This window comes from Sorex araneus, chromosome X, assembly GCF_027595985.1.
Source record: "Sorex araneus isolate mSorAra2 chromosome X, mSorAra2.pri, whole genome shotgun sequence".
NCBI lineage: Eukaryota > Metazoa > Chordata > Mammalia > Eulipotyphla > Soricidae > Sorex > Sorex araneus.
Window position 1 is genome coordinate 102,454,592 of NC_073313.1, and position 14,225 is coordinate 102,468,816.

Consider the following 14,225-nt stretch of genomic DNA (forward strand, 5'->3'; position numbering starts at 1 on the left):
CGCCTGCATGGCAGAGCCTGGCAAGCTCCCTATGGTGTATTTGATATGCCAAAAACAGTAACAAGTTTCACAATGGAGACATTTCTGGTGCCCGCTTGAGCAAATCGATGAACAACTGGAGGACAGTGTTGCAGTGGACAGTGTTATCCTTCCATTAAGTTGATGTGGTTTTATGACAAGTTTATTATTCTTAAGATTCTCAGTATATTCATGTAAATAGTGATAGCTAAACTAAGACTTTTACAAGTTTGACAGTCTCATATTAGAAGTTGGTTCCCTAGAGACACAGCAGTGGATCCCAGAAGACAAGCTCACCAGAGATCTCTCTGGACCCCATACTGAGCCATTTCCACGAAGACACCTCAAATGAAGTGTGTGCGCCCTCTCTGCCCACTCCAGATGAAACCCTGGTGGCTATGAGCTTCCAGAAGCAAAAACCATTTGCGTGGTTCCAGGACTAATATGCCAGGTCACATGACAGCAGTAGAGACGCTGGCCCTTCCTCCCTACCCACTCACTTGGGGTCCTGGCTGTCACACCCACAATCTTCCTCTGGGCACTATCTCAGTGCATCAAGAACCTTGTTCCAGAGACTCCCAAATGAATTTCAAGATAGAATAGCTCCCTATAGAAATGTCTCTGTACCCCAACCATTTATAATTTTAGAATTCCAGTAGCAGCCGCATGACCTCTCATGATATTCATAATAAGCAATAGAGAATAAATTATCCAGCATCTTCTCCTGGCAAGCAGGCTTGAATTGTGGTAGGAAAATTCATGAAAATGGTGGTGGGAAGGGTAATGGTGGTGGGATTGGTGTTGAAATGTTGAATGTAATCAAATGATGTAAAAAAACTTATGAAAATAAAAATTTAAATAAAGATTACTTAAAGCTTGAAACAGGGAAAATAAATTAATTAAAAAAATAAGTTGGTTGCTCAGAGTAGTGATATATAGAGTTTTTAGGGTAAGGATTGTTTCATTTGGCAGTTAGCCTTGAACAAATAATTCATTGGTTCTCTGTGTGAAACAGAGAGGTTGAGAAACACTATGTCTCAGATAGGACAAAACTTTAGTTCCAAAGTAGCTGTTTCCCTAGCCTTTTGTAACTGAGTTTGCTTGCTTGCCTTGAGTGATCTCCCTCACGTATAAATTTAATAGCTTTTTCCTTTTTCCCATAAATATTTCACTTAAGTCCAGCAAACCTAAGGCCTACTATTGGAAGTGTCAATTCTGAGGTCTAATGAATATATCAAGTTAAATAGTATATAGTCACTTTCTGCCTTTTAGGATTTCATAGTGTCACTAAAAGTTCTTTCTCAAACACATATAAGACACTTGTTAGGGTGGTAGTTTTATCTCACCTATGTTAAGTATTCTGAGCTATTCATAAGTTTCCAGAGTCAGGGCCATGTCTTATGCTTCCCATGTTTTCTACAATATGTTCTGTATAAGCAGTAGATCAAGGTTCACTAGTCAATAATTAGCCTCCATTTTATTTGACAAAAGCCAACGGGTACATCAATATATTTCACATTGGTCCATTCCTTACAACCTCTGTCACTTATTCACTGAAGTGAGCAGTTGATTGTGGAAATTTATTGAAAACAACCTCTTTCCCCTGCATCTTCAATGTAAGTAGATGTTCAACGACGAGTTTCCTCAGACTTGAAAAATAATCGTCTTTCATCAACCCATTTGGGCAGAAAATGGTAGCTGGCCAATGTGTACTGTATTTTATGTACATTGACTGGTACTTTTCCATATCAACATTCATAGATATCTGATGGAATCGGTAGCCTATCTATTTGCAAGAAGCATGTCAGTTTTTTTACTGAGAAATGTGTCCAGTTTTCCAGATAAATGTGGGCTAGAAGGCAGCCTGTAATAAGATGAAATAGTAATACATCTTTTGGAAAAATACTCAAGTTGACAATATGAAATAATTTCTACAAGTCGGAGTGAAAGATCAGAGTGAAATTTCTACGTCTATTTCTTGTCATTATCAAAGAACCACATAAAAAAACTTGTTCATCGATTTGCTAGAGCCGGTCTCTCCGAGAGGTACGGAGGAATCGAACTCAGGTCAGCTGCATGCTGAGACCGGCAAGCTACCGAGAGTATCCCGCCCGCATGACAGAGCCTGGAAAGCTACCCGTGGTGTATTTGGTATGCCAAAAACAGTAACAGTCTCACAATGAAGACGTTACTGGTGCCCGCTTGAGCAAATCGATGAACAACAAGATGATAGTGACAGATTATAAAGGTAAAACAAAGAATGAAGACCAATTGTTAGCAAAAATATAACATTGATGGCCAGATTGGGTAGAGTGCTTCTCTTGCATAAAGTCTACATAAGTTGGATCCCCGGCACCACATATGGTCCCCCAAGTCCCACCAGGAATGAGGGGACTTGAGCAAAGAGCCAGGTATAAGCACTGATAAAACCATGAGCAAAAGGTGAACAGTGTGCGTGTTTGTGTGTGTGTGTAAACCATAAATGGATGGGTGGGCAGAACAGGATTAACAGTGGATGTAGAAAATCTAGATAAATAAATTGAATGTAAAATTGTACTGAAAAAATTTTTGGTATAACTCTGGGAAATTCTACCTATTATTTCTTCATAGAACTTTCTTCCTGTTCTTCAAGGACTCCAATGATTCTTGTGTTTCACTCTTGAACTCATTCTATAGTTCTGTGGTATTCTTTCATTTCTTTTCAGACTATTTTCTCCCTTCTGTTGTTTTCTAGCAGTTTTCTCCATGTCATCTTGAATTCCTTGATATTTTCTTCAGCTGCTGATAATATGATGTTCAGAGTTTCTATTACATTTTTGTATCATCTACCATATTCTTCATTTCTGCTTCTAGTAGTCTTATATGAGCACTCATATTTTCTTGTACTTCGTTGACTACCAGTGCCACTATTTCACTGAGATTATGGAATATCCTCACAATGGTGTCATTAATATCATTCTCAGCAGATTTGTTGAACTTGGTACCAGTTGACACTTCTGCGTTACTCTTTTTACTCATCGAGCTGGATGGGCTTCTATAAATATTTCCAATTGGATTTTTATGTTCTTGTTGTGCTGACAGTGAATCTTTGTAGCTAGACATCTCCTCACCCCAAGACACTTTGAATAATTTAGCTGTAGATTGCTTTTTACCTTTCTTGCCTGTCTTCACTTAGTGATACCATGTGTCACTGTTTGAGTGTTAAAGTGAGCAGACTAAGGTATGTGGAGCTGCGCCTATTGAAAAGGTAGAGGTCTGTAAAAGAAGCTGTTTGAGTCTCACCAAAAAGGATGAGAAAGGTTACAGAAAGTTCAGAATGGCCTCAGACTTTTCAGCTAGGAGACTGATCTACTTTGTGAGGTATGACAGCATTCAAGAGCTGTGGGACTTGACCCTTGAAATTGTGTAGGTTGGGGGACTAAAGGTTCCTGATGAAAACTTGGAAAACTCCAAAACACACTGTACTCAAAAATGACATACTACTATAATAGAGACAGAATATTGAAATCAACAAGATCAAAAAAGGAACTTACAAAGGAAAGCCCATACGATTCAGAGCAACTGAAACTGGAGCGATAGTACAGCAAGTAGGGCATTTGCCTTGCACGTGGCTGACTCGGGTTCAATTCCCTACATCCCATATGGACCCCCAAGCACCGTCAGGAGTAATTCATGAGTGCAGAGCCAAGAGTAACCCCTGTGCATCACCGGGTGTGACCCAAAAACCAAAAAAAAAAAAGATTCACAGCATATCTATCAAAAGAAACTCTATAGCTATAATATAATAGAGACACTGTAGCACAGTAGCACTGTTGTCCCATTGTTCATCGATTTTCTCTAGTGGGCACCAGTAACGTCTCAGTTGTGAGACTTATTACTGTTTTTGGCATATCGAATATGCCATGGGTAGCTTGCCAGGGTCTGCCGTGTGGGCGGGATACTCTTGGTAGCTTGCCAGGCTCCCCAAGAGGGAAGGAGGAGTCAAATCCGGGTCAGCTGCATGCAAGGCAAATGCCCTACCCGCTGTGCTATCGCTCCAGTCCATAATAGAGACAATAGTATAAAAATAAATAAAATGAACATCTCACCAAGAATATTCTACCCAGGCTTGGGACATAGATGGGAAACTGGGGACAATGGTGTAGGGAAGGTCACATTGGTGGTGGCATAGTTATGGTAGCATTGGATGTCCAAAACAACTGTACTTTGAACAAATTTACAAAATATGTTGTTTAAATAAATTTTAGAATATCTCAATAAAATTATTTTTAAAGTTTTTGGGAAATTATATTAAACTTTTCAACAAATTATATTAAACTTCTGCTGAAATTATATTAAATTTACAATTTCATATAAGTAGAGTTATATAGAATTTGCTATATTGTCTGTTTTTATCAGTACCATAATTTCTTTGAAATCTCAAAAATCTCTGCTGCATTTGAGTGATAGCCTAAAGAGCTAGTATGCAATCTTTGCAACTGGGAGGCCTGGGTTTGTAACTTGAAACCACATGGGCTCCTGAGCAATGACAAATATGACTCCTTGAGAAATGTGCTGTGTATCACATGAGCACCACCAGGTGTGGCAAAAACCAACCCCTCCAAAAAATGAAATATCTATGTTGTGGTATGCATTAGTAACTCATTCCTTTTCATACAAGATTTGTTTTTTGTTGTAAGGATATATCTATGCTTGTACCTTCACCTGTTGATGGACTGCTTCCACAATGAATAAAGGCAAATACAAGTACTATGAGCATTTATATATAAGTATCTGCAAGGAGAGTCTTTAGTAACATATGAATAGCCTTGGAAATATGTTCCAGAGGCAAAACAATGGTAAATAAGGATATGTGTCTGATTTGATAAACATCTGAGAAAATCTGTTTGTTTCTAGTTATTTGCTCTGTCCATGAAAAGGTTTCTCCCATGACTTTTAGAAGTACAGGTACCTCTCCCTGGTAGAAATTGAGTCTCACTATCAGGCCCAGGAGTTGATCAATTTAAACCTCTCCTCATCTGATTGCTTGGAGGTTATCCTGTTCTGACAAATGCTTCAGGATATTTGTTCAATGCTAGTAGAAACTAGATTGTTGAAGTACTTGTCTCTTACACTTATTAAACAACCTACCCGAGAATACAGTAAACACATTCCCAGGAGAAATAACTGCAATAGTCAGTACCTATTGTGCAGTGCCAAAGAAAGGGCAATTTTGTCATTTCTGATAGGCTGTTTTGAGGACTCTCTTTGCATACATCTGTCTTTCTCCATTAAGATCAAACCCGCAGCTGAGCACCCGTAAGCTAGAGATCACTAACGTATTTTATTTGATATATTTTTTCAACATAGCCTAAGGGAAGGACAATAAGAACTTATGGCATAATGGTATAGAGTTGTAGTTTTAGCAACTCTTAGTTTTTATAATAATATTTAGCACAATCTCTGACATTCAGGAGAAAGACTGAAATATTTTGGAATCCTGTACTATATCTTCATTGAAATAAATAGTTAAGTACCAGGAGGTTGGCTCCATGGCTTGGAAGCTGACCTCATATGCTGGGGGAAAAGGCAGTTCAGATAGAGAAGGGAACAGCAAGTAAACTGTGGTTGGAAGACCTGCTCGGGAGGGGAGATGCATGCTGAATGTAGACTATAGATTGAACATGATGGCCACTCAATACCCCTATTACAGATACAACACCCAAAAGGAGAGAGAGAACAAAAGGAAATGCCCTGCCACAGAGGCGGGAGGGGGACTAAGCTTTCTGATCAGCTGAGTGTGGCCTAAAAATCCAAAATTATATCTTCCTTTGATTTCTATTAGATTTTTTTACCATTAGAATAGAATGTCATCCAAAAAAATAACATGTCCATTCAAAATCACAAAAATAGTGCATATTCTATGATGAGATGACCTTTCACCAATTAAAAATGGATTTAAACTTCTGGTTAATTTTAAGTTCAAGAGAAAATCTAAAAATCAGAATAATTAAAATTCTTAAAGGGAGAAATAAATTATTTCCATTTGATTATTTCATTTAGTTTTAAGAATCTGTTAAAAAATAAGCAGTCCTCAAGACTACCTTTCTTCATTGTTTCATTTCTGATAATATATTAAATTTTAGATTTTTTAAGATGTTCAAAATTATTGAAAATTTTTCTCTCGAATTGTGATAATTAGAAGAAACGTAAGAAATAGGCACCTCTGAGTTTTCTTTGGGATACTGTATTTTTCTGTCTTTAAGTTGTAATGAGGAAAGATTTATTTCTTTTTCTCTGTAATTCTCAGGTAAACCTCTGAACATTCCTTGCAAGGCATTCTTCGGATTCAGTGGAGAATCTGGGCCAATGATCTACTGGATGAAAGGGGAGAAATTTATTGAAGAACTGGCAAATCACATCAGAGAAGGTGAAATAAGGTACACAACTTGAAATGTTCATTTTATTTGCAGTTTTTTCAGCTAAGCAATAAAGCATTTTAGAAGAGTATATCCTAATCATTCATTTTCTAAAAGCTGATCTGTTGGAAATAGTCTATGTGTCTTAAGAAATGCAAATGTGACTTAGGTCCTCCCCCCCATTCTGAATACCCTTGTCCTAATACTGCAATCACAGTGATTCAATAAACTAAACTAAAAAGAAAAACTAATGCTACAGTTAGGAGGAGATCCAAAGTATAATAACTAAACTGAAAAGTGTGCTTTACTTGGTGTTTCCTTCTCTCTCTGAGCTGTCTTTTCCCCCAGCATGTGAGGCCGATTTCCAAGCTGTGGAGCAAAGCTCCTGGTCCTTATCTCTACTACCCTTGGGTGTTAGTCTCCCATTCTGTTACTTTATATTCCACAGATGAGTGCAATATTTCTATGCCCGTCCCTCTGTTTCTGATTCACTAACATGATACGTGCCGAAAGTAGACTATAGACCAAACAAGATCGCCAATCAATACCTATATTGCAAACCACAACACCCAAAAGGAGAGAGAACAGAAGGGAATACCCTGCCTCAGAGGCAGGGAGGGGTGGTGGGGGATGGGGTTGGAGTGGCGGGAGGGATAGTGGGAACACTGGTGGAGAAGAATGGGCACTGGTGTAGGGATGGATAAACAATCACTGTATGACTGAAATGCAAATACGAAAGTTCATAAGTTTGTAACTGTACCTCACAGCGATTCATTAATAAAAAAACGAAAATAAAATAAAATACAAACCCCTCCAAAAAATAAAAGTGTGCCTTCCAAAGAGGTAGGCAGGGTGGAGGAACCTGGGGACTTTGGTGAGGGAAAGACACTGGTGGAGGGAATGGTATTGAAACAATGAACACCTCAAAGTCTATCTTGTGATTGCACAAAGTAGCTCAAAATAGAGTTCATAAATAGTAATTTAAAAAGTAGCTAAAATCAAAATACTTTGCCTTAGATTTAAAATGTAAAAAGAATTCTTTCTTAAAAACTGCAAATTTGTAAGCTAGCAATATAAGAAGATCTTCTCCGGTTCTAATGTATATTATTGAGTGTAATGACCCCTTCCAGGCTGCCAAAGGAAAGTCCTTTGATATTTCATAGCTAGGGGCACTGTCCCCAGTGGCAAGAAAGCTTGGTTTTGTAGATAATTTCTCATAGAACCAGACAAATGGTCAGTTATGTCTTGGGAATATAAAGTGTTCAAATGTCATAAGTATACAACTGTGCTGACAGTTATAAGATGGCACTTGCCAAAATAATTATCGACTCTTTGTTAAGTAATATCTATTTTTCTTAGTACTCAAGTTCATTCTGAAAGTGACTGATCTTTCAGATTTGTTGGTGAACAAACAAACGCTGAACTTTCAACAAATCATAGGAGAAAACCTAGAACTCTGAAATTTCCTGTTAGATAAATCCCTGGTATGCAGACATCTATTATATTGATTTTCTTAACATATTTAATACTTTCTCATCTGCATAAATAAAAGATAGGTAATTATAACTACTTCACACAGTCTTTAAGGTTTCTCTTTTATTTTAGAGATAATACCGTACAATGCACATTAATTGTACAATGCTCATTCCAACATAGAAAAAGTCTACCAGATAAGTTGCCCTGCAGAGTGCCTCTGGCCTTGCATGCAATCAACCTAGGTTCTGTCCTTGGCACTAGATAAGATTATGCTAGCACTGCCAGGAGTGATATCTAAACATAGAGCCAGAGAACAACCCTGAACATTGTTCAATGTGACACCCCCCTCACACACACTAAAAAAAATGAAAGAAATTGGACCCCTTTTACCACCTCTATATCCCTTAATGATTATTAACTGGAAACTAACCTAAGGGTTTCAGTAAAACTTATGTAAAAATATGTAATTCTACTTTTCTTCTTGAATACATAGCAGTGTAAAAGTGACAAGTATACATTCTGTGATTTATTATGATTAAATATAATTTATAATAACTACTATCTCAGTCTCTCTTCTATCTAGACAATAGCTTTGTAACTTGCAGAGTTCATGAATATCTAAGGAACCTATACAAACTATTGACCACATGAACAAAATTCTTCGTTCTCATACATGAAAACATGCCTGGTATAATTTTTCAGCAGGATAAACTAAATTAAAATACCATGGCACAACATTGTACTAGTAGGATAATTATAATTAAAAATGTTAGATATTAACAGGTGTTGGTGAAGATGTGGAGAACCTAGAACACTCAGACACAGCTTGTGGGAGTGTAAAAATTAGAATAACTTTGATAAAAGATTGACAGGTTCTCAAATGAATAAACATAAAGTTGCCAACATTTTCCTTGATAAGTGTTTAAGATAATAAAAACATAAGTTTCCATAACAATTTTAAAGGGGATGTTTGTAGTAGTATATTTTGATCACTGTAAGATACAGTTACAAAGCTGTTCATGATAGGGTTTCAGTGCTACAATGTCCCAACACCTATTCCCCCATCAGTGTACATTTCCCACCACCAATGTCCCTAGTTTCCCTCTCACCACCTCCCCACTCCCCAGCCTACCTCTCTGGCAGGCACTTTTCTTCTTTCTCTTCTCTCTGTTACCTTTGGGCACTTTGGTTTGCAGTACAGATACTGAGAGGTTATCATGTTTGTTGCCTTACCTACTTTAGCACATAGTTCTCATCCAGAGAGATTGTTTCCAATTACCATTGTCATAGTGGTTTCTTCACTATCCCAACAGCCTTCTCCCCCAGAACTTGGGGCACCTTCTGACTGAGGACCAATATTCCTGGCCCAGGAATGTTTGTATTAGTAGTTTTTTTATATTAGAAACTATGGAAATAATATAAATATACATCAATCAATGAATGGGTAAATAAAATCTGCTCTATTAATTCATGCAATGAAATATTATTCAGGGATTATGAGGAACTAAAGAGGTACTTACCTATTACATGTATGAATCTTGAAAACATTTTCAGCAAAAGAAATGACAAGATATATTTTATATCATTTATTTTATATGAAATGCTCAGAATAAAGATAGAAACTATGACAACAACTGCTGATGGGGAAGAATGGAAGAAGCAGAAATACAAAATGTATGGATATTTTTGTTGGTGTGGTGGATACAATAAAACATAATATGCACTATTTTTAAGAATACAGTACAGTGACATTTAAGACATTCACAGTACTACTACCACAACTACCACAAGTTACCTTCAGATCATTTTGATCATTTCCAAAGGAAATCCTGTACTTATTAACTATTTGGGGCTTATTTTTTCATAGGATAAAACTTTTATGAAATTGGGTCAGAAAGATAGTAAAGGAGTTAAAGTGTTTGCCTTGCACTTGTCCAACCCAGGTTCAGTTCCTGGCACCACATATAAGCCCACAGATGCAGCCAGGGATGATACCAGAGCACAGAGCCAGGAGTAAGTACTGAGTACTATTAGCTGAAACAAAAAACAAAGGGGGCTGGAGCCATAGTACAGAAAGCAGGGCATTTGCCTTGCACATGGCCAAACTGGGTTTGATTCCCAGCATCCCATAGGGTCCCCCAAGCACTGCCAGGAGTAATTCCTGAGTGTAAAGCCAGGAGTAACCCCTGTGCATCACCGGTGTGACCCAAAAAGCAATATATAGATAAATAAAAGGAAAAAAACTATTGCAAAATTGACTGTAGTGATGGTTGCACATATTTGTAAGTGGATTAAAAATAAGTGAATGGATTTAAATAAATAAAATATAGAGATGTAAATTTTATATCAATAAAAAGTTTTAAAACACTTTTGAGACAGAGCCAGAGAGGTAATACAGTGTATAAGCAGTGCACCATGCATACAGCTGGACTAATACTCAATCCTGATACCACCAATTTTGGTTCCCCATTTACTGCCAGGAATGACCCCAGAGCACAGAACTGGGAGTAAGACCTTAAGCATAATTGGGCGTGACCCAAAACCAAAAATATACAGAACAAAAAAATCTTCTGAGGTACTGACTCACACAGAACAAATATACAGAATAAACATTATTATTCTATGTACAAATAAAAAAGCAAATAATTGTCAATATACATTTAATTTTAAGTTTCCCAATTTGAATATCTTATCAACCAATTTCAGGTTAAATATATGCTACCTATGGGACTGAATTTATCTATAATTGTTCTAGAGAAGATGAGCAGTGAGATCATTCAAAGGATTGTAGCACACGCCTGACCTGTGCAAGGTCCTGAGTTTAATCTCTGACACTGTATGCCCCCTGGCAATTGTTTTTACTTGGTGGACCCAAGCACCACTAGGTCAGACCAGCATTGCCTTCAGGTCATATGTATTGAACCATACAGCACACACAGCTGACTGAGTTTTGCCAACAGTGGAATTCAGCGCACCTGAGTACTTGTTGAGAAGCCAAAAATTTTATTTTAGAAGATACGTCTTTAAAATTATTATCTGTCTATCTAACTGTAAAAGACATTGAGGGTCACTGTTCATTTTTGAGAGAAATAAAACGGTCCCCAAGGAGAGAGTTTTAAGTATAATGATATATATTAAAGTACTTCTGCTACCAGAAAGCTCAGATTTTCATGGTCAAGAGTCATAATTAGAACCAAAAATAGTTATCTCTCGTTTATTGCAGTATAACTCTCTAGATTTTTAGAAAGGTCATAGATGTAGGAATTTTGTCTATAAATACCATAAATTTTAACAGGTAATTCCCTAAACTATAATAATCAGAAAAAGTTTTATTGAGTAAAAATTGGCACGTGATACACATCAAACAATTTAAAGTATATGACCAATAAAGTTTGATTAATATATTAACACCCTGTGAAAGCATCATCACTGTCTAGGTAATGACCACATCAATGATCCACAAGGTTATTTAACCCTTGCCTACTGCTCTTTTTTATATCACTATAAATAGGTTTATATTTTCTAGAGTTATGTACAAGTTAAATAATTTGGTGTATAATATACTAATTTTTGTCTAGGTTATTTAACATAACATAATCATTTTGGTAGTTGCCAACTGTGTAATCATTTTTTAACAACTTTTATATTTTAGGATAATTTTAGATTCATTAAAGAAATTCTAAATATAATGCTTGAGTTTAGAACCTTAATTTTTATTTTTCATGGACTTATTATGATTGATATACAGTATTATGGAATTGAAGAAGTTTAGCTTCACACCTTTGTAAGTGTAGTAGATTCTCTGCCCCTCCCCATGTAAGTTCTCGTATCTCCTTACCATCAAAATTACCTCACTACCCATTTCTTCCATTTATATACTCCTTCCCCTTGGAAATAATGAGACTTTTATTGTTTCTTATCAGTTAATTTTCTTTAGTAATTCATAGTTCACATAGGAGTAAAGCCATCTGATAATTGTCTATCACTTCCTGACTTATTTCTCTTAGCATAATCACCTTAAGTTCCATCTATATTGTCCCAAAGGTAGAATTTAATCTTTATAAAGGCAGAGCATTATTTCATCTGCATATATATATATATTTATGTGCATATGTCTGTATGAGTGTTTGTGTGTTTGTGTATCATAGCTTCAGGCACTCCACAAATAATTTTTCCAGTTAGAAAATGTACTGAGTGGTATTGCTTATATATTGCAATATTATACATTGATTATATATTTTCAATAAATAGTATTTCCATAATATTTTCTAAGCTGACAATAGTTTGCATTTTCTGAGAGAGTATACTAGTTTTGTTCTCCCTATACTCTTCCCAGCACTTGTTGTTTTCAAGGGTAATAAGCACATTCATTAGAGCTCCATTATTATAAGCTAATTACTTCCCCAAAACCCACACCACCCCTCACACAAGCATGGCCTGTGATCCCATTGCATTAATAGCATTTCAACATATCTTTTTGTTTGTGTTTTTAGTTTGGGGGACACATATGGCTATACTAGAGGCCTAATTTTGTTCTCAGGGATCACTCTGAACAGGCTCAAGGGAATATATGCGGTGCTACAGATCAAACACATGTAGACCATGTTAAGGCAAGTACTCTACATGCTGTACTACTTCTCTGCCCCCACATTTCAATATGTGAATGTAGAAGGTGAGGGCAGCAAACAATCAGTCCATAAAGGCTTTTATAGAGAATTTCTATATATTTAATTCTTAGATTCACTATTAGAATCCAATGTTCTATGGCACCTTTGTTGCAGTCACTTAATAATTACTAAGAAAAGTACAAAATTAAAAAAAATTACCAATTTTTCTTCTTCTGCTTTATTTAAATTTCCAAGTATCTTGAAAAATGTATTCCAAAGTTGTCGCATAAAAAAGCACAGTAGAAATGCAATCTGTATCTATACATTGATTATAGTACTGTTCACAATAGCCAACATCTGGAAACAACCTGAGTGTCCTAAAACAGATGACTGGTTAAACAAACTTTGGTACATCTACACAATGGAATACTATGCAGCTGTTAGGAGAGATGAGGTCATGAAATTTGTTTATAAATTGATAGACATGGAGAGTATCATGCTAAGTGAAATGAGTCAGAAAGAGAGGGACAGACATAGAAGGACTGCACTCAGTTGTGGAGTATAAAAGAACATCACATGAGGCTGACACCCAAGGACAGTAGATACAAGGGCCAGGAGGGTTGTCTCATAGCTGGAAGCCTGCTTCATGAGTGGAGGAGAGAAGGCAGATGAAATAGAGAAGGGATCACTAAGAAAATGATGGCTGGAGGAATCAGTCGGGATGGAAGATGTGTGCAGAAAGTAGATAATGGACCAAACATGATGACCTGTCAGTGTCTGTGCTGCAAGCCCTAATGCCCCAAATTAGAGAAGAGTATGGGAAATATTGTCTGCCATGGAGGCAGGGGAATGGTGGGAAAGGGGAGGGGTGTACCGGGGATATTGGTGGTGGGGAATGTGCACTGGTGGAGGGATGGGTGTTTGATCATTGTGTGATTGTAACCCAAACACGAAAGCTTGTAACTATCTCACAGTAATTCAATAAAATTAATAATAATAATAATAATAACAAATTTTAAAAAACGAAGTTGTCCCATAATTTTACAACAGAAATGTTAGGTAGTACTCCTTCTATCAGGAAATAAAGTGGTAGGAATATATATATGTTACTAGCTAAACAAGTCATCTTCAGAGTAGGATAAGGTAGCAGGGATTACTTGCTAGGATAAACATTTCATAATATTAATTGTGTAACATATGGGTCTGTTTGTTATCTACTTAGGTGCAGGGATTCCTTCAGACTATAGCCATTTATTTCTAAAAGGATTTTAGTATTAGAATATGTCTTTTATTCTTTAAAATCAATCTCCTCAAAACAAATCATAGAATATTTTGACACACCATCTCAATTGGTACAAATCTAATAGTTTCATTAAAACATTGCTAATTGTATTATAAGTTCAACCAAGAGAAGATCTTAATTTTCTCATTGCCCATACATTTTCTCCAAAGGGTACAGTTCTTTTTTGTTTTGTTTTGTTTTGCTTTTTGGGTCACCAGGAATGCTCAGGGGTTACTCCTGGATCATACTCTCAGGAATTACTACTGGAGGTGTTGGGGGGATCATATGGGATGTCGGGAATCCAACCCTGGTCTTCTGCATGCAAGGCAAATGTCCTATTTGCTATACTATTGCTCTGACCCCGGGAACAGTTCTTAATGGCAGAATGCTGATTATTAAGTAGGCTATTCCCCTCAAAAACATTCGAGAAACAAAATTTCTTTC

The 14,225-nt window shown here is 36.7% G+C and overlaps 1 protein-coding gene across 1 annotated transcript in view; it reads left to right on the forward strand.

Moving 5' to 3' along the window:
* The window catches only part of IL1RAPL2 (interleukin 1 receptor accessory protein like 2), a 663,031-nt gene that overhangs the window by 596,881 nt on the left and 51,925 nt on the right, over positions 1 to 14,225 (forward strand). The window contains exon 6 of the mRNA XM_055121133.1: positions 6,308 to 6,437. Within this exon, the coding sequence (XP_054977108.1) occupies positions 6,308 to 6,437 (130 nt within the window). The remainder of the gene's footprint in view (positions 1 to 6,307; positions 6,438 to 14,225) is intronic.